Source organism: Barbatula barbatula, assembly GCF_947034865.1.
Source record: "Barbatula barbatula genome assembly, chromosome: 23".
Lineage (NCBI taxonomy): Eukaryota > Metazoa > Chordata > Actinopteri > Cypriniformes > Nemacheilidae > Barbatula > Barbatula barbatula.
The window spans coordinates 8502438-8524168 of record NC_136786.1 but is presented as its reverse complement, the minus strand read 5'-3'; the positions used below and the strand labels follow the sequence as shown (position 1 = coordinate 8524168).

Here is a 21731-nt window from a genome sequence, read left to right as displayed (position 1 = left end):
AGAACTCAACGTGAATAGAAGTTTAGAATATTTCATGTGATTTATTATGTTTTTCAATCAATCTCACCTGAATGTTTCATCAACAGAAGGATGAACAGAAGGCGACACGGGTCCATCACTGTGTCATTGTGAGAATGCATGAAAAATATTCTCCATCCACAGTTTCTCTTTTATAACCCACTTCCTTCACCATTTCTGCTACTGTTTTGTAAGTGTTTGTGGATATGTGTGATGCAACAATAAAATGGATAATTTTTTGCACGTCGTTTATCACGTGTTTTTAATGTGATTGAAACATCAACAGAAGCAGGTGAATAAATAATCAGAACAAAAAAGCTGTAATTTTGCTGTAATAATTACAAAGTTACATGTAATTTTACATTACAAAAAGTGTTAAGTATAGCATGTTAGCAGTCTGTCAAGTCAGACCAGACAAGGTGAAGTATGTGCTGACGGTTTCATCGGATGTACATGCCTGGCCCGAAGTTGACTTCCGGTATGTTTGTTGATCGATCTGGCTCGTGGCTTGATTTATATTTTTATTTTATTCATCTTAATATTAATGTATATTAATATATTACTATTATATTTTATAATAATTGTATTAAATACACAGTTTGTTGAATTTTATTTCGTAAATTAACAATTTGTTCAATGGGTCGTAACTATGTCTCATTTAAGTTTACTCAAGCAACGGTTCTTCTACTGATAGCCCAAAATAATACTAGCTAGTCCCACTTTTAACTTGCCATCTTATGTCATTTACTTGTTATTTATTTAGCTTGGGACTCTATCGTTTGCGGATGTGTACCAGAAGTTACACTCTTAAAAATAAAGGTGCTTCATGATGCCACAGAAGAACCGTTTTTGTCAAAATGGTTCCATAAAGAACCTTTAACAATTGAAGAATTTCTGTTTCTGTTTCACGAAAAAGGGTTCTTCGGATTATTAAAAGGTAAGCAAGAGATGACTCTTTAAAGAACCTTTCACTCAATGGTTCTTTGTGGAACCAAACATTTTTCTTATATGGCATTACTGTGAAGAACCTTTTAAGCACCTTTATTTTGTTTTAAGTACCTTTGTTTTCGTTTTATTTGCTTGGAAACCATCTGTTGTGACGGTCATAATGTTTACTTTTTGTCCACAGTTGCATATGTATCTTTATCCTCCTTTACTGTTTGCTACCATAACACAAACACACAGACAGACAAAAACACAAAGTAGAACGAACTGTTATAAGAATATAACAAATGAATATTAAGAATTTGAAGAATGTGTGTAAATGTGTATATACTCAAGTGTTTACAGCTTTCGATATTACATTACAAAACAAAAATACCTTGATGTTGCATTCAGTTCTGCTCATAACTTCATATATATTTTCGTGTGCATTTTTCACATGATTACTTTCCTGTATTAAAACAAAATAAAGAAAATGAAAACAGACAAGAGTTGTTATCATCATGACTATGACGTAAAATGGATAGTTGCTTACTTGAGGTAATTGTTTGTCCATGCATTCATAAATATCTAAAGCGGCTGCTCTCTGTTCTGTAGGTAGACATATATATTTATAATCTCTTATAGCGAGCAAATATATTTTTTCTGAATTTCTTCAAATAAAGGTATCACTTACTTCTTTGTATAAACAGTAGTAATTTCACAGCTCCGCAGATTATTATTGACAGCAACGGCCCCAAAATAACAAGCCATAAGGATCTCTTACGATCACTAGACCTGTTATAAAAAAGAGAATTGCATCAGGTCAACCAATCTGGTTGTCTTTTGACCGCATTATATGCATCTTTTGATTACAATTGCTTACGTTTTTTGATGGACTGGTTGAACAGAGGTGTCCTTTGGATTCGGACGTTTTCTCAAAGATATATAAACAGGCATTTGAGATTGCCCATCAGAACAGAAATACCACCCTGCATCCTCTCTCTTCAATGCTTTTAATGTCACATTCAACACTTTGTCGTCGCCGCTGATGGCCACTTTGGTTTTATCCAAGGTTCCTATTTTTTCGTCAGCACACGATCCCCCAAGCTTACAGAATTTTGAAGCTCCATAAAATTGGATGCTTAGGTTTTCACCCTCATGTGCTGTCACGTTTTGACTGGAGACCTGGAGCGTTGCGTTACCTAAACAATGGAAAGAAATGGTGAGAGATAGAGACACACACAAAGGACCTTATCACAGCCTTATAGATGTTGTAGCGCAAAATAGCAAGAAATGCATGCAATAATTGACGTGGCTGTTTTTATCAACCCCCTGAAACCCTGTTATGTAGGGACCAGTTTACGGTTATACAGCGAGAAAAGTGTATTTTAGAATTACAGCAATACATCAAGTAATAAATATACTTTTTAATTATTTTGAGCCACAAGACTTTGTTGAGTTATGCTGTTTCCTTGCAGATTAAACAATGTTTTAACAATATGGTCCAGTTTCATAAGCCAGGACTATGCCTTAGTTAATTTAGGCTATTTAAGTCACTTTTATTAAAATGCCTTAGAAAAACAATACTGATGTGCATCTTGGAAAAAAAACTATTGAGATATTTCAAGATATATCAGGGCAAGTGATTTTCAGTTAAAATTCATTTTAGTCCGGGACTAGTTTTAAGCCTTGTCTGTGAATCCGGGGCTAAGAGAATAAATACTTTTTTAATAATATTTATAATCATAATTTTTACTTAAAAATCAACATTTGGTAACATGTTCTTTTTTCATGTCAGTCAGCACAACTTTTGATATACATAGCCGCCCATGTATTATGATACCCGACAGGGGAAGTCAGACATATTTCAAGAGGTGATATTTTACGAAGAGATGCCTCTTGGAGGAGGACGCAAAGTTTATGATTTTGATTAAAGATTATGAGGGTGCATGAATAAAAAAGTACATTTAAAAATGACTTTATGTGACTCGTGACGAGTCACTGTATTTATCAGTCATGTAGACAAAATATCTTCCGATGACAACCAGGCTTTGCAAAAAGAGAAAAATGGCTTCTTTTCTCAATTTTAACCCCAAAAATGTAAAAAATAAACTAATAGACACATTTATATTGCTCAAAGACTAAATGATCTTACCTTCTGTGACCTTTAATAAAAAACGTGTTCCACGATCTTGTCCGGGGAAATCAACACCACACCAGTAACTTCCAATGTCGCTCGCTTGAGCATTCTTCAGCGTTGCTGTGAAAAAGTTTTCTGTTTTGTAATCCAGAATCGATAATCTCTTGTTTCGTGTGTAATGACTTAAACTAAAATAAGGCCCAACACTGATATATTTTGGGTAAGTAGCAATAGGAGCATCATATAAACAAGGGATCATGACAGTTTGTCCATTTTTAACAGATATGTTCCTCATTATGTGGACTTCTTCAGATCCTGCGGACAGAAAAAATACATTGATAATTTAGTTCCTTGGTTCGTTGTTCTGCGTAATCTTAAATAAAATATTTTATTAAAACAATAAAATAAAATATTGTGTAATGTTGATGCTTCTCATTGGCTGTACAATCACAAGCCCTTTTGTTGATTGTTGCTTCTTGAAAAATCTAAATGTTCAGGTGTTCCTAAAATTCTCAAATCCTATTTTTGACATGGAGTTCACAAAGTATCAACACTGACATTAGATCATTGTTGAATGTTTTCATGTTGAAATGCCTAATAAACTGTATAGTCAGATTTGTTTATTTGTGTCTTACCTAAAAGGTCTGTTAGAAGAAACCCCAGCAGAAGAGTTGCAGTCGTCATTGTGTCGGTGTGAAAATGTTTAAGTGAAGCTGTGGCTGTGTTTATATCATCACATGTCCGTTCTGTCCTATAGCAGTACATCAATGTCAACACTGTGTTGGTTAGTTTGGTCTGTTGTTCTTTGCAATGTTGTTGGCTTTGGTGTCTACATGTTTTTTCCTTTTTGTCCACCACATCTTATTACAGTTGAACCGCTTGTTTTGTTCATTCTTATGTCATAAGCAGCAATGGCCAACATTATTTAAGAATTCTCAAATAAATGTAAAAAAAACCTTTCAAAAATTAAACTGATCAATATCACTATCCTTTGTGTCTTCCATATGTTGCATCCTGTGAATGATGCGGTATACAGAGCATCTTCAACCAACAATAAACGTCTATTGTACGACATACTGGCAGAAAAGGAATCAGGATGCTGTGCCAACACGTTGCTCCTGTCAAATGAATTAAATCTGATTTCTACATGATTTGGAGAATTGAAGTCACATTTCTTACCATTAACAATGCAGTTAAATAATCTGAAGAGTTAAACAAACTGACCACCAAACTTTTATAAACGGTCCTGCATCTGTCTACTGTGATAAAAAAGTAAAAAAGGGTCAACTATTGACATTTACACACCACATGTTTGATTGAATGTGGAGCTGCAGCTACTGTTTGTGAAAAAAGATGTGGTTTGTGGCAAAGCAAAGAATTGTGGGTTATCTCTTGCATCGAAGGTTTCCTGGTAAAGAAGGTTGCATTATTTTCTGAAATGAGACAGTCTTGATGACCTATTAACGTATCTATTTTATGAGATGGCAAACTTTGGCTAATTCGTATGTTTAGTGCCATTTGCTTTTCCGCCAGTTACAGATTTAGGGGCGGGGTTAGGGGTTCGGACTTAAGTCTTTTGTTTTCTACTAACCATATGTTTTTGTACGATTTACAATTTTTGACGGTTTTGTTTAGACAGCGATTTTACATCACGAAAGTTGCATTGATAGATATTTGTGGGCTTTAATACTTCTTTTATGATGTAACCATTTTATTAAAGCAATGAAGTACTTGAGGGCAGTTAGTTTGTTGTGAATGAATCATGCGTGATCCATAATAAAGAACAGTCTCGAGTACCTTATTACTTTGGCAACACAACCTGATTCACATACGTTTTATTGAATTGTCATCATCAGTAAGTTGCTCGAAAACACTGAAGACTGATTCTGAAATCACTCCGCATGTGTCTATTTACATTTAGGAAACCATTTGCAAACATGGCAACTGAGGAGGCTAAACAAGTCCATGCTGGTAGCATGACAGTGAAACCACCTTTCTCAGAGACGGTCTTGAACAGATTTTCCCTTAACCTAAAATCAACAAAGGTCCATCTTAATCTATATACAGTACAGATTTATATTCATTCCTTGTTTCGTTATCCAAGATCTACTTTAGTAAAGGTAGAAAACATGAGACGGGAGTTTTACGATTATGCTGATGCTTGATATTAGTTGATCTGTTTACCTCTTTAAATGAAACCGTCGTGTAGATCAACTCATAATCTTCAGGAGCCGCTTGTGACGTCTGTCAAATGTGAAATACCACAGTATATCATCCAGTTTTACACTCAAAATTCACATTTATAATATAAAAATTAGGCCAAGAAAACCTTTCTTTTACTCACTTCTTTTCTTAAGACGGAATTTCTTGGCTTTTGTTCTGTTGATTTATTGTTAAAACAGATTATGAGTCAATCATTGGTTCTAGTGTACTGTATTATAATGGCCTTTTCATTTGATATCATCTATTCTTGTAGACAATGACAAGACACAAGAGTATGCACAGTGCAGACTTACTCTTTTTGCACAATATCACTGCAGTACATATACATATCACCATTAGCACAAAATGTATTCCCAGAATTATTAGCAACCACAAGGCAGGTTCCTCACTATGACTGCAAAAAAAAGAAGACATAAAGAAATTACATTTTTTTGATTTCTAGACATTTGATACGTATAGGATAATACAGGCAGCGGGTTGTTATCGCAGAAATAAGCCCTGACAGTGTGATCAGGACCCGACGCGAAGCGGAAGGGGTTTATTTCGTGATAACAGCCGGCTTGTTGTACATTATCCCGCTTATTACCCGGCTACTTGCCACATGAGAACAAAACTTGACATGAAATGTGAATTTGAAACATTTTTGCCGTTTACGTTCATTTTTAAGGCGAGAAAAGACGTTCAAATGTCACGAACAGGATTATTTGTAAATTATTTGTAAATATCATGTCATATATGTTATTAAAAGATATATTCAGATTTAATTTGTCAAAATGATTTGCTGCATCCCGGTTACCGTGTGTTATTTCATTTGAGAGATTGTTATCTGGGAATAACCAACCAGCAAATGTCGCGACTGGCCAATCAGAATCAAGCATTCCAACGAGCCGTGTAATAAATATTTCTAAATTGATCAAATGTCAATATTGTTAAAAGTTTAGCGTGGTCACGTCACATGAAACATGACTATACAAAATATACTACACACATTTATGACTCTTGGAAACTTTCCTACCTCAGATTTTGAGGAACAGATGTGAAGGTTCCTGAAGAACTGTACAGTGCTGGATGACCTGCGAAATTATTCAGAAGTGAAACAAACCATCAACATCTATTTCATTTGAACTGATTTATCTTACGTTGGCTGTTTAGAGGTCATCTCTGCGGTGGCAGTGCTGATAGTTTCTCTTCTGGCAGAGACAGTAATGTGAACAGGCATTTGTAGTTTCCTCGCAGAGCACCAGTACCATCCTGTATTCTCTTTCTTCAGTTTGCTCATGGTCACAATCATTAATCCTGAATAATGTTTGACCTCAACAGAAGCCCTGTCTAAAGATCCAGATGTTCCAGTCATGCAGTGACCGCCCAGCTTACACCACATCTCATCTCTTTTACGAGGTGCGTGATGATGACAGTAGATGCTTACACTAGCGGTGTCGAAACCCATCAACATCTGATTCTCTAGATAGAGGCCAGAGATACCTGAAGAGGAAGATACTTAAATATGCTCTTCTTAGACCAAAATAATCATTTTATTTGTTAACAATTTGTTAATGCATTAGCTAACATGACCTATACAGCATTTACATACATTAATAAAATCAAATGTTGTCACTGTTATCATTAGTTAATGCAACCAGAAAAAACTTCAATGAACTTGGATTAACATTTGCTGAACTAATAAATACTGAAAAACGAAATTGGTCGTTGTTAGCCAATGTTAGCTAATGCATTTACTGTCATAGTAACTTTGTATTAGCACCTATTGTACTATGGCTCTTTGTATGACATATCACTTATTGCTCCCCGAACTCTTTGTAAGTCGCTTTGGATAAAAGCGTCTGCTAAATGACTAAATGTAAATGTCATGTCAACGAATACCACCTTATTTTTACTGTTTCTTGCTATTCATGTTGCTTTTCTAGAGTGTTTTGCATGGTCAAACTTAATCTTAAATGATAAAGTGATCATTTTACCTGTGGTCACTGTTAAATGGAATCCTGCTACAACATCAGATCCGGTTAGTTTAATTCCACACCAATATGTTCCAGTCTGGCCCATCTGAACACTCCTCATTTCCACCGTCAAAATATTTACCGTTTTATTATCCGAAACAGATATTGTCTTGTGTTTCATTTGACCATCTGAGTTCACATACGTGCTAGTAATGAAATACTGTCCGACACTTAAGTATTTTACATCACGTACATAAATTGGATTATACCAACATGGGATTACGATCGACTTTCCTTCCTGGACAGACACTTGACTGACCGTACGAATATCTTGTGCACCTAAAGAGATAAGATTCATTGTATTAAATTAAGTCTGTTCATTAAATGTCCAACATTTACTAAAAATAAGTGTAGAAATGAGTATTTCTCACCTGAGATGTTTGGAAGCATGAAAATAAGAAAATGCAGATTCATTGTTGTAGCTGTGAAAGTATGAGACCACCACTTGCATTTCCTTCTGCACACATCGGAAAATTCCACCCCCGCCTTTGTGAAAGGTTATCGGGTTTGAGTCATATTGTAGCAGTGTTACTGTACATATTCTTTCCGATTGAGACCTTTTGTTGACATTGATAGATTTCATAAAGAATCGTGTTTTGTTGTTGTTCTTGTTGTTAATATGAAACCTTAACATCTCATTAAAACTGCGGCACATATTAAATCAAACTTCAATTTTATATAAGAATATTTTTTGTGAAACATAATCTATAAAACATCTTCTCTTTTTCACACTTTCCATCATTTAAAGAAACATTTCACCGATGTGAAAACCACAGGCAGTCCATGAAGTGTGTATTGTGTGACAGCTACACTTCCGGGACATGCACAAATGCTTCATGCCAGAACAAACACCATCCTGTCAGCAAATACTGTAGGACCACTTTATCCAATTATTTTTAAAGTGACAAGCACCGTCAGAAAAATATAAAACATAATATTGCAATAAATTCTGATGTAGCTGGCCTAAAATATTTTTCTCTGCAAACCCAAAGAGTTACGCAAGATCATTTATAGTGTTTCATCAAGGTTACTGTAAAATGTCTCAGACTTGCAACACGTGCTAGTTCTTCGTCATATGCAATGAATTCAACCGATTTAAACCCGCATGCAGTCAGATTTAACAAATCTTCCCCATTGCAGCACTAAAGGTGTTTAGTTTGATTAAAAAGCTCATGTTTTTATCTTCTTTATCTGATTCCAAAAATAAAATAGTGTGACGGACAAGTTTATTAAAATATAGTCTCATACTCAGGGGTATCCACACCTGTGCTGGCTGTTCAGTGATGGTTGAAGCTGGATGATGAAAGATCTTTGCTGTTAATGGAAAGGATTGAAAAATGACCGAGTTACTCCAGCAGTGATATGATCCCTTTTCTCTCAACCCGCATCCTCGGGTTTCTTAAAGTGGGCTGTCTTCACACGAATGGTCTTTTGTGTTAAAGCATGCTGAATATTTGGCAGCTAATGAATGGAGCATCTTATTAAACATCCTGTTTCACACAAGTAAAATGTGTGCTGTGTCAGATGTACCCTGTTTCATCCCCATCAAGTCAAAAAGCTTGCAGTTGCTGCAGACCTCCAGAGAGTGTGATTGTGAGAAAATTGATACCTTTGGAGTTTCAAAAGCCACGAGTTTCTATTATCATCAGATTTGACAGAGAAGCACGTACAGAGAGCTTCCGGCAAGTGACACATTTTAGATGGTGCTGGAATCTATTAAAAACAAATGCACAATATGTACCAATAGGCTTAAGAGCAATTTCACAGCATTGCATTTGGGATATTTACCACTTTCTGAATCCAAAGCAACCATTTTAGTCTGTTTTGCATGTTGTTTTGATGAGAAACATCCGCTAAACGTGTTTACTAAAAGCAATGACAACGTAGACGTATATATAGTGTTGAATATGCGAAAAGCACACTAGTAGTGTAACAACCATTTACTGTTTTTGGGACAATAAAGTCCTAAAAAATAGTCTGTTAATGATCTATCTTTGAATATGATATATTATGCCCATAAAATGGATATTTTGCGACAAAATAAATATGATTTAAGGATGTATTCACCATGATGCTATTTAAAAACTGCATAACTTTATTTCTGCAGAACACAAGAGATATTTGGAAGAAGGTTGTCGGACCCCATGAACTTCCATTGTATGGACACAAACACGCTATGAATTTTCTCACAAAATATCTTATTTTGTGTTTACACAGTTCATAATTTTGTATTGACATGAGGGTGATAAATGATGACAGAATTGTTATTTTTCACTGAATTTATTAATAGGTCCGTCCGATTAAAAACAAACCCGCAATCATTATGAGCTTAATTTCTCAATATATACCGTACATTTATAAAAATCATGCAATACTACCGCGTAGTATTGCATTTCCTCTTTTCAATTTCATCTCCGCTGTCTCTACTAACACGTATTTACTGTAAAACTGGCTTGCAAGAACGCAAAACTGTCAAAAGCACTTCGTAAAATAAATCTGAATTGATATTTGATTTTGCAAACATGGAAATTGTGAATGCATTTTAGGAATCCCCCAAAAGCTTCACTTGAAAATGTTCCAAGGCAGAGAATAGTCTGATAGGTTTCATCTAATTCCGGTCTCATTAAATGCTCTGAACAGCAGTAGAGTTATCAGTTCTCTAGAAGACAAGGTCGTCGATGAGCGATCACACCATGTTCTAGGTCAGTTACTAAAAACGGTGGTCTCTTAGTTTTGCCTGTCAGGGGTTGTTATGCTGGGAGTGAAAACAATGTAAAATGAAGGCATCTCACAGCATAGTTCTCAGTGAACGTCTGTGGTAGAAGCTCTCGCAAACTGCACACGCTGTAAAAGACAAAATAATTGTGAGGGATTTCCGTCGAATTATGTTTTAGCAGTCAAGGGGTCATATTTAAAATATTTTGAAATAAACTAGTCCGTCTCTAATCTTTAAAAAGGGTAGAGATGCTATAACTCAAAATACGAATAAATAAACAAATCGATTGAAACAGAATTCCTTCAATAACCTGTTGCTTTGTGATATCAAATATAATAATAAATGAATGTGCACATTAAAGTTATAGATGACCCAAAGATAACCTTAAATATTTCAAACCTTTATGACTTTCTTTCCTCCGCAGAACACAAAAGATGTTAGTAACGGAACAGCACTGGCCCCCATTCACATCTTCTGTATGGACACAAAACCAATGCGAGTGAATGGGAGCCAGCTTACAACGTTCTTCAAAATATCTTCTTTTGTGTCCTGCGAAAGAAAGAACGTTTGAAACGACAAGAAGAGGAAATGATAGCAACCACTATATCGGAAATCCTCACGTAATATGATCACATTTATTATTATCATATAAAAAATATACATGGGAAGCGTTACACACATAGGACACAATAAGGCCCCTCTCATGCTACACAGCTGCCTAAGCAAAATAATACTGTCGGGAAAAGGTGGCCCTTCGTGTGCTTTAAGCAAATACACAACATTTCCAGCTCAAAAACACAACAAAACAATCGGTAAAAAACACGTCATCATGCAAACATAGCTTTAAAAATGGCACGTTGTGATGTTATCATCTCAAAATATAATATTTTGTTTCTCTTATGGACATAAAGATTTCATTTTGCAATACTTCATATTAAAAAAAAATCTATACACACATACATATATATATATATTTATAAACTTTATAAGCAAGGCATAATGTATTACCACTTTATAGATAAGTAGTACGATTGTCATATTTGTATACATGGCTGAGTTCCTCATTTTTCTTCATTGCAAAGAAACCTTGTGTTCCAATAAAGTAAACTAAACATCCTTTAAACAAGCCACATTTACCTCAGAATCAAAAACGTCTACCACCATATTTGTGTAGTTGAATGTTTTGAAGATCAAGTGTCTAGAATAAAAACAATAGCGCGAGAAACAAAATAAACAAAATAAAATGAAAAAGTAGATTTATCTTGTTTGAAGGATGTTTAGATGTTTTTAGTGGATGACAAAAGGAGAAAAATACTGATTACCAAACTTCTTTTCATAGCCGTGTTTGTTTAAACTTAAAGGATCAATATAAAGGATTTTTGTCTTTCAGCTCTGAATGAAAAGTCCTTTTGTGATTTCAACTTTCTTCAGGCCTTTTTCTATGAAGGTCTAACAGTATTTTGAAAGCTGATATGTGCATGAGTAAGGTCAGTGAGACATCTTAAAGCAGCAGTCGTCTTGCGTCTAAACCCAACAAATGAGAACATCTTTGTCCGAGGCTCTCACGTCTTCCATTTCCTCTTTTGGCGTGTCTGTCTCGTAAAAGACGCCATCGTACAGTTTCCTTTTGGGGAAGTCTTCAAACGTGAGAGAAAAAGTTATTCCTTCAAGTCCAAACTTTTCCTCATTGAAAATCGGATTGTCCTTGTCATGATTGTCGAGCCGACATCGACCGGAACGGATTCCCGACGAGACCTTGGAAGGTCAGAGGTCAAACAGGAGGTGCTGTTGCTTGGCAACAGGGTTACGATGCAACCGGGAAAAGAAGCAGAGGGAGAAGCAACAGAAAGAGAGAGAGAGACCGTGGGGCGGCAGCAGCAGAACTAATGGTGGAAAGTTTGACTTCAGAGTTGAGGAAGGCAGACAGGGGAACATGTGACACCAGTGTGGGGCTTCCAGAGTTTATGAGCGAGTCGATCTTCTCTGCCTCTTTACTGCAGGCTTCAATCTGTGGACACACGGGAGACAGCAACACATCTTTTAGTTTTATTCTCTACGGCTCTACAGAAATAGGCCATTAAGTCCTTGTAGACAGCTTTAATATTTTTAGGCAAATTTAAAGAACATCTGGAACATGATGCAATCGCAAGAAACCGTGCGCCGGGAGTGAAGGAGATGCTGCCGTTTCTCAGCGCGACTTGTCTGGGAATACAGACACTACAGGTTCTCATTAATAACTCGATGACTGAATTAGCACATTGAACAAAAACTTAATTTCCAAGAACAAAAGGTGTTAAACAGCTCTAGCCGTACACAATGTCTTTCAGTAGACGGAAACAATGGAAATCTATGGTTAGAAAAAAATGACTTAGGACAAACAGCCCTACTTGTCCCTAAACAGACTATCTTGACAGTGTGAAAGTGTCTAAACCAATTAAAATAAAATGATAATTGAATATATTAATAATATAATTTCATAATTATTGAAATTCAATTAAAATAAGAAATGAATTGAAAAAAAAATTAACAAATCTTAAGATTTATAAAACAAGTGTACTTAAACGGTGTATAAGCTGGGGACTGTGTTTGGTTCTAATATAACAATTTATTTAATATTAAATTTATATCATTTTATTGTATATTAAAACTACTCGACAGTTATAGATTCTTGGTCAACCGGAAGTTACGTTTGGGCCACAAAACGTTTGTTTATGATGTCGCCGCTAAAAATCTCTATATAGCCCATCTTACTTATATTACGTGATTTGTATTCAAATGATGTAAAAAGTGAATTACTGCGATATGTATTTAATGTGAACGTGAATTACTGTCCACGTGAAACACACAGAAAGATGATTTAGGTAGCAAACAGCAGAATAAACAGCAAACACACACCTGCAGAGGTGTAGGCTGCTGATCAACAGGAACAATAAGGATTATAATGTCAGAATCGATGCTCAGGTACCCAAAGATGTCACACTGAGGAACGGAGATGTGCAACCGCAGGATTTTCAGGATGTCGTGAACGGTCACAGGATTATTCCTGTTCAGCTGAGAACGCACACAAACATATGCAGTGTTATTATAAACAACAACTGTACATTCCAACGTTTCATTTTCTGACGGAAATCAGACTGGATTTTGGCTTGCGAAAACTAAGCACAATGCCTGTTAAACTGTGTTAAACGAGGCTGCCAAATAGTTCTGGCTGTTTTTATGTGCTTGTTCTGGGTGTTGGCTGGGTTTTTGCTTTCTGCTCAGACTCAGATATAAAGTTCCCACACATGACTTCAGTCCTTCCTACAATGCTATGAGTCTTATAATCTTCCATATGAGGTATACACATGTGCAACACAAAGGGTGCTGGACAAATGACACATTTCGTTCCAAGCGTTTGTTTATATTTATTACATTTAACATCTGCTTTATTTCTGTTTTGTACCGAATCCAACTAACATACTATATAGAATAATATCCACTTTTTGAAAGTCCTATAAGCATATTATTGAAAAGAGAACACCACTTAAAAATACTGTGTGAGTCTTATATGCTTAGGGATAAAGAGTGGGTGGTTTAAAGCATGCTGGTTTTTATATGGAACGTGGTGCTTATTGCAGCCGAGCTCCAGACATGTACATGCTGCCACCTGCAGGCTGTCTGGTGTAATGACAATATATTCAATCATCAGGACTGTGGCATTGCACATTATTCCAACTTTGTACAAGACTGGTGTGAAACGATTACCTTGGCAAATGTACTCATCTGTGCTTTGTTCCACAAGATCTGTAGCATACCTGCACACACAGGACAGCAGGCGCCTGCAAAAAATCAGATCGGTTGATGCTATTGAATGTGAAGTGCCACATACAGTATATATGCCAATATAAAGTGTCATTTGGTAAAGAATAAATAATATGTATTAATAATAATTTATTATTACTATTATTATTGTATACATTTTAATGTAATAATAACGAATTAATTCATAACAATATTATTTTAGTTCATATTCTCAGACTGGTCTATACTAGTCCATACAATGGTTTTCAGCTCCGGTCTTAGAAAACCCAAAAGAATGTGCTTAATGAAAATGTAGGTCTTTCAAATAAGGGACACGTACACAGTACTGTGAGTCCTAAGGCACGACCTGTTAAAATGAAGTGTTATGCGGGTGACATTACTAACCAGGTGGTGTCACAGGATTGCAGCCTTTTGTGGAAAGCGGAGGACAGGGCACAGCGTTACACCCCGAGTCTGACGTGAACTCCGACACGGCCCCCACCGCGTGACAGTGACCCTGATAATCCACAGCAACACGCTCTGAGAATGCTTCACATACCGTACTGTAGGTTTCACCATTGTGGCCGCACACCTCTCTGGGCTTCCTGCAGGAATCCTAAAAGAAATGCCAATGTCCATTAGCATTAGGTCGATTTAAAGATATTTCCTTACCTTCATGGCGAGGCTGTTAAATCGATATTAAAATAAGATAAACGCATAAAGACTTGATTTTGTGGTAATGAATACTAAACCTTTTTGTGGGGTGGAAATAACCAATTGTACATTATCTTTATAATTATGTCAATCCATGTTCTGTGTGAAGAACCGGTGATTGTGTAGAAAAGCAGTATGAATTTGACTGCAGTTTTGTATTTAAGCCAAGCCGAGAGTAAATAAAGTGCTTGGAGTTCAGCTTTAGTTAATGCAGCGGTCATGGTCCACTGGCCTTTCAGTTGAAAAGTAGGTCTTGCTGTATGTGGAGGGATAAGTACACAAAGGCCTTATGCTCACAGTGGGCTTACGAAAGGGAATATTGCCCCCCCTGGTGTTCATTTGTGATAGTAACTGCCCATGAACTAACTCCCACTGTATCAAATCATCCATAAACATCATAAATGATCTGTATGGATATGACCACCAGATCACTTTATATATACCAAACTTGAACGCAGGTTTATTAGGGTCAAAAGGTTACCTAACAGAGGTCAAAGCTGCTTTCAAGTTTGGTTTCTTTTAAATGACTTGAGAAAGAACACCTGACCTCAACGTCAATTGACCACAATGCGTTCTACATATAAAATATAAACGCCTTCTGTATATATCACAGGTCAATGTGAAACAACATTCGCAAGCCGTTTTATTTCTGAAACAAAGGACCAAGGTCAAGTTTAGCCACAAGGGCATAACATAAAACAAGGTTTCAATCCATCATTAGTTATTATTTAAAATGTATGCATTAAGCAGATGCTTTTATCAAAAAGCAACTGCATTATACTATACATTTGTTTCTGAGTATGTTGTTAGCATTATACTAAACATTACAACAAATGCATACTATATACATAACGCCTAAAAATGATCTTCTCCGTTCATGCAATCCATAATGTTTATGTAGCTTGCCTAGTATACCGTTATACAGTATACCGTGCAATAACAAGTTCAGCCACAACACACACATTTATTACAAAAAGATATACCCTAAAGCCACTAAGAGTTGCTTTTAATAAAACCATCTGCAAAATACCCCAAGATAAATATCTATAGACAAAGCAAGTAGCTCAGCCGCAAAGACCAATACAGAATATCATGAACATTTATGAATTGTGCACAAAGTCTGGGTATATTTTCAACCTCATGTTGACTTCCAGTTAGACTAAACTCTCCATTATATTGTGTTCCTACCTGACAGTGACCCATGTACGCCATTGTCTTGCCCAGTAAGTGCAGTAGACACAGATTGGCATGTTCCATGTTGTCAGTGTCACACACTGGGTCCAGTTGGTTCTGGTCACAGCCGGACGGGCGAGAAACACACTCATACTGTGGGCAAGGATACTCGGTGTGGTCTGTTAAACACACCTGACGTTTCGGTATACACCTGTAAGCATACAAACACACGTAATGGTTGTGTTAGTTATTGCAGGAAAATCCCTTCCAGTCCCCAAAGAAGCTCCATACTTTTTGTCAATAAAGAACTAATTCAATCCATGTTAAAATCAAGATTTGTCCTCAGTAAATAAATCATGTTTAACATCAAGGGTTTGCCCTTCTACTACCTTGTTTACAAAGGAACAAACAACTGTGAAACGCTTTCCTTTGAGAACTGGGCCAAGGAGATGTTATACAACACGTGTTGCCACATGTTACATAAGACAGATGTTGAAAGGCACTTGTGCAAGAAGAGGACGTTACAAAGAGACCCTCAGAGGAGGGTTTTCAGACTTCTCTGGAGATTGTAAGTAATCGAGCCGCACTCATTGTACTGCTAATTTAATGTTATCATAAAATGAATGCTGTGTATGTTCAAACGCCTGGAGAAAACTACGACACCGTCTCAAAGTGCAAGATTTTGAAAACGACGGCATTATCGTTTACGTGTAAACTCTGAAGGCAAAAACGATGACGTCATACTCATGGTGTAGGCATGCAAGGATCCCCAAACAATAATGGCGGCCTCAATGCGTGACATTCTTACTAGAATTTCTCCATCAAAAAGTTGATTTACTGCACCACTACAACCAGGGGAAACATCTTATGTATATGCACAAGACTATAAACACACATACACGCCAAAGAAGTGCATTAAAAGAGCTTTTCGATTAAAACAGTGTATGTGTTTCCTCATAGCGCAACAGCGCCATCCACTGGCCTGGCATGCATAATCAATTTATTTTATTTGTGATAACTCTGTCGTGTGTGGTTGAAACTGTTCACGTTTTTAATAGTGTAAACGTACTTTAAATTGTGAATTTTAAGGGATGAATGAAGCGACACAAACATTTACAGACTTAACACAGAAGACATCAAACAGACTTGATATAAAAGTGCAAATTCTGATCAGAGAGCTGTCTTATGTTTTAAATAAATCTGCCACATTGCTATGTTGCTTATCAACCCTAAACATCCAGTCTTACATGCTGGAAAATAGTGCATTATAACTATTATTACAGTTTTTCTCAATTGCTAAAACACTAAAACCCATTGGCTCAACAAAGTTCTCAGTTGCCTAAACTTATTTAGCTAATTGTGCAGTCTGTTGTCAATACCTTAAACCATTTCTCATGGTAAAACACAATTTGCTGATCTCACTTAGACTCTTCAGCAAAACGCTAAACACATTCTCATTCTCAAAACACATTCTGCACTATAATGCACATGTCATCCATACTGGTAAACACAAGTGGCAACAATCAAATACAAATAGAGAACATATTCTCATTGATTGAACACAACCACTCAAAATTGATTTAACCTGTTTCAAAAGATGTGACACAACCGATATAAGCCAGTTCAGAGAGCAAACAGGTTGTTGAAGGTGGGAAGGAGAAAGTCTGAAAATGGATAGAAAAAACTATGTGAGAGGACGAGGGCTTATGGGAGGTGGGCGATGAGGAGGAGGGCAAGAAAGAGGAAGATGAAGAGGAGGAGGAGGGCAAGAAAGAGGAAGAGGAGAGGCGGAATTGGACAGCGGGCCATTGTTGAAGTTCCTGGTCAACGAGGTGGTAATGTCACAATCTGTGCTGCTATCAGCAACCATGGTGTTCTGCATCACCATGTTACACTCGGGCCATACAATACCCAGCTTCTTCTAAGATTTATTGCAATTCGAAGAGATATTTTATTTGAGCAGCAGGTTCAAGGGCAGCAGGGTCAAGAGCAGCAGGGTCAAGAGCTAAATGAGAATCCCATTGCCACCTATGTGATAGTGTGGGACAATGTCAGTTTTCACCGAGCTGCTCAGGTAAGGGAATGGTTTACTGTAACATCAATGGGCAGTTTATGAACCTGTACCTCCCTCCATACTCGCCTTTCTGGAGTTTTTCTCCTCTTGGAGATGGAAAGTTTATGATAGACAACCCTACACAAGAGTAAATCTACTGCAAGCCATGGATTTAACATGTGGTGATATAGGTAAGGAATCATGTCAGGACTGGATACGGCACACACATTGCCTCAGGAAGGACAATATGGCTTGTGACGTCCATGAAGTGCTCTGGCCTGACCCAGCCCAAAGACAAGAAGCACATTGATCATCACATGTTTATTCTTTTGATTTTTGATTTTATATTACAGTACACTGAAGGCTATATACAGTTTTTCTCGATTGTTTACACACAAATATTGCTACTTGAGACACAATGACCACAACATGTAACTCATTCACCAACCCCCTGAACCAATTCTGCAAAACTACAAGCGCAATTCCTGCTTTACACTCACATTGCAGATCTAAAACACACTTTTTTCAAATCACTACACACAATTCTCTGCATTTGGCACAATTTTCGGGCAGAAAAATCTCTTGTTTTCACAAGGAACACACTGCCATTCAAATATGCACACTGACTCATCACATGGGCAAACACCTTTCACAAACGCCTATACCCCTTCTCCAAGCTATGGAAGACGCATGTGGAGATATAGCAGCTGATGCTTTTCATGGCTGGACTGAAAAACATTGCTTGTGATGTGGATGAGGTGCTGTGGTCAGACCCAAACCCAAGAGAAGGATCGTTTTTTTACTGTAATTGTATACAGTAAATTCTTCTGTTGTTTTGTATGTACACCACTGTATGTGCAACTTTGCGTTGGTTGGGATGTACACTGTACATTGTTTTTGTTGGAAAAATAAAATATATTTGATATCGTGTATTTGTGTGTTCTGACTATAAAATCTATTTTATATATATTTGTAGTACAGTATATATATATATACAAAAAATATTTTACAACACACTTATATATGTCCTGTCTGTAGTACAGTTTTTCTCAATTGTTTACACACATTTTCTGAAAGCATGCCTCATATTCTCAGAACTCTACACACAAATCAAAAAACACAAACACAATGGGCAAAGCCCCTCAATTCTCCTTCAAAATGAAACTTCACATTCAAAACAATGTTCTTTCTTCTCAAAATGGTATTTTGTTTTCAAATGACACACACAAACCATCATATGAATAGACATTTATAAGAACCAGTTGAACACTGATGTGCTCAATATAAAACACTATAATGAATGGAAAACACTTCTCCATTCATCATAATGACTTTGGTCTTTATTTGGTTCAGTGTTACACTTACTACAGACAGTACATACATAAGTGTGTTGTAAAATATTTGTAGTATATATATATATATATATATATATATATATATATATATATAATAGTTTTTATAGTCAGAACACACAAATACACGATAACAAATATATTTTATTTTTCCAACAAAAACAATGTACAGTGTACATCCCAACCAACGCAAAGTTGCACATACAGTGGTGTACATACAAAACAACAAAAACATTTACTGTATACAGTTACAGTAAAAAAACGATGCTGCATCTTCTCTTCGGTTTGGGTCTGGCCACAGCACCTCATCCACATCTCAAGCAATATTTTTCAGTCCAGCCATCAAAAGCATCAGCTGCTATATCTCGACATGCATCTTCCATAGCTTGGAGAAGGGGTTTACACATTTGTGACAGGTGTTTACACATGTGATGAGTCAGTGTTACAGTTTTTCTCGATTGTTTACACACAAATATTGGTACTTGAGACACAATGACCACAACACGTAACTCATTCACCAACCCCCTGAACCAATTCTGCTAAACTACAAGCACAATTCCTGCTTTACACTCACATTGCAGTTGTAAAACACACTTTTTTCAAAACACTACACACAACTCTCTGCATTTGGCACAATTTTCGGGCAGAAAAATCTCTTGTTTTCACAAGGAACATACTGCCATTCAAATATGAACACTGACTCATCACATGGGCAAACAGCTGTCACAAACGCCTATACCCCTTCTCCAAGCTTTGGAAGACGCATGTGGAGATATAACAGCTGATGCTTTTCATGACTGGACTGAGAAACATTGCTTGTGATGTGGATGAGGTGCTGTGGCCAGACCCAAACCGAAGAGAAGATGCAGCATAGTTTTTTTTACTGTAACTGTATACAGTAAATTCTTCTGTTGTTTTGTATGTACACCACTGTTTGTGCAACTTTGCTTTGGTTGGAATGTACACTGTACATTGTTTTTGTTGGAAAAATAAAATATATTTGTTATCGTGTATTTGTGTGTTCTGACTATAAAAAATATTTTACATATATATATATATATATATACAAAAAATATTTTACAACACACTTATGTATGTACTGTCTGTTGTAAGTGTAACACTGAACCAAATAAAGAGCAAAGTCATTATGACGAATGGAGAAGTGTTTTCCATTCATCATAGTGTTTTACATAGAGCACATCAGTGTTAAACTGGTTCTTATAAATGTCTATTCATATGATGGTTTGTGTGTGTCATTTGAAAACAAAATACCATTTTGAGAAGAAAGAACATTGTTTTGAATGTGAAGTTTCATTTTGAAGGAGAATTGAGGGGTTTTGCCCATTGTGTTTGTGTTTTTTGATTTGTGTTTAGAGTTCCGAGAATATGAGGCATGCTTTCAGAAAATGTGTGTAAACAATTGAGAAAAACTGTAATATTTGAATGGCAGTGTGTTCCTTGTGAAAACAAGAGATTTTTCTGCCTGAAAATTGTGCCAAATGCAGAGAATTGTGTGTAGTGTTTTGAAAAAAGTGTGTTTTAGAACTGCAATGTGAGTTTAAAGCAGGAATTGTGCTTGTAGTTTTGCAGAATTGGTTCAGGGGGTTGGTGAATGAGTTACATGTTGAGGTCATTGTGTCTCAAGTACCAATATTTGTGTTTAAACAATCGAGAAAAACTGTAAGTGTAACACTGAACCAAATAAAGACCAAAGTCATTATGATGAATGGAGAAGTGTTTTCCATTCATCATAGTGTTTTATAAAGAGCACATCAGTGTTCAACTGGTTCTTATAAATGTTTATTCATATGATGGTTTGTGTGTGTCATTTGAAAACAAAATACCATTTTGAGAAGAAAGAACATTGTTTTGAATGTAAAGTTTCATTTTGCAGGAGAATTGAGGGGTTTTGCCAATTGTGTTTGTGTTTTTGTATTTGTTGTGTAGAGTTCTGAGAATATGAGGTATGCTTTCAGAAAATGTGTGTAAACAATTGAGAAAAACTGTAATGTACAATACTGTAAACAAATAGTTTGGCCCTGAACATTGTGCTCTTCATTTGTGAACAGTACTGACTGCTCAATAGATTTTCAATGGTTGCAGGTTCATATCAACAAAGAACAATAATTACACTATCCCAGAGACCAAGGACAAGTTTATGAGATGCGGGGTACAGTACTGTAAAAAAAAGGGGTAGAAGGAGGAAGAAACGAAAAAAAGTACAAAGAGCAAAACAGAGTAGTAATTTCTGATCAATTTTGAGCTACGATGATAGAACATGTTTTCATTCATCAAAAGACTAATGACAGAAAAATATGAACTTTGTTTTAAAATAAAAAATGTACTTCTCCCTGAGAACTATGTTTTGAACAATGTATTTTCTATTTATTGGTATATTGTTTACTGACTGCTTGATAGTGTATATCATTTTGATCACTTTGTTTATGATTTGAGAGCAGTGTTTGATTTGGAACACAGGTAAAACTGTTTTGAGTTGAAAGTTTCATTTTGCAAGTGGAGTCAGTGGTTTTGTAAATAGTGCTTGAAGATGAGGTTTTGTGTTCAATGTTTTCAGAAAATGGAGCAAGGTTTCAGAAATTGTGTTTGAGCAATTGAGAAAAAC

The 21731-nt window shown here is 36.2% G+C and overlaps 1 protein-coding gene and 1 long non-coding RNA gene across 2 annotated transcripts in view; both read right to left on the bottom strand.

Moving 5' to 3' along the window:
* Window positions 1–1278: 1278 nt before the first annotated feature.
* LOC306911895 lies at window positions 1279–1734 on the bottom strand. The gene is made up of 3 exons (XR_013788280.1): window positions 1637–1734; window positions 1496–1551; window positions 1279–1411 (listed from the first exon to the last, which is right to left on the bottom strand). It is a non-coding gene; the product is annotated as an uncharacterized lncRNA (long non-coding RNA).
* An 8909-nt stretch (window positions 1735–10643) lies between these two features.
* The window catches only part of reck (reversion-inducing-cysteine-rich protein with kazal motifs), a 51242-nt gene continuing 40154 nt past the window's right edge, over window positions 10644–21731 (bottom strand). The window contains exons 17-21 of the mRNA XM_079487672.1: window positions 15719–15914; window positions 14222–14432; window positions 13781–13854; window positions 12932–13087; window positions 10644–12044 (exon numbers count right to left, since the gene is read on the bottom strand). Coding sequence (XP_079343798.1) covers window positions 11841–12044; window positions 12932–13087; window positions 13781–13854; window positions 14222–14432; window positions 15719–15914 — 841 coding nt within the window. The 3' untranslated portion in view covers window positions 10644–11840. The remainder of the gene's footprint in view (window positions 12045–12931; window positions 13088–13780; window positions 13855–14221; window positions 14433–15718; window positions 15915–21731) is intronic.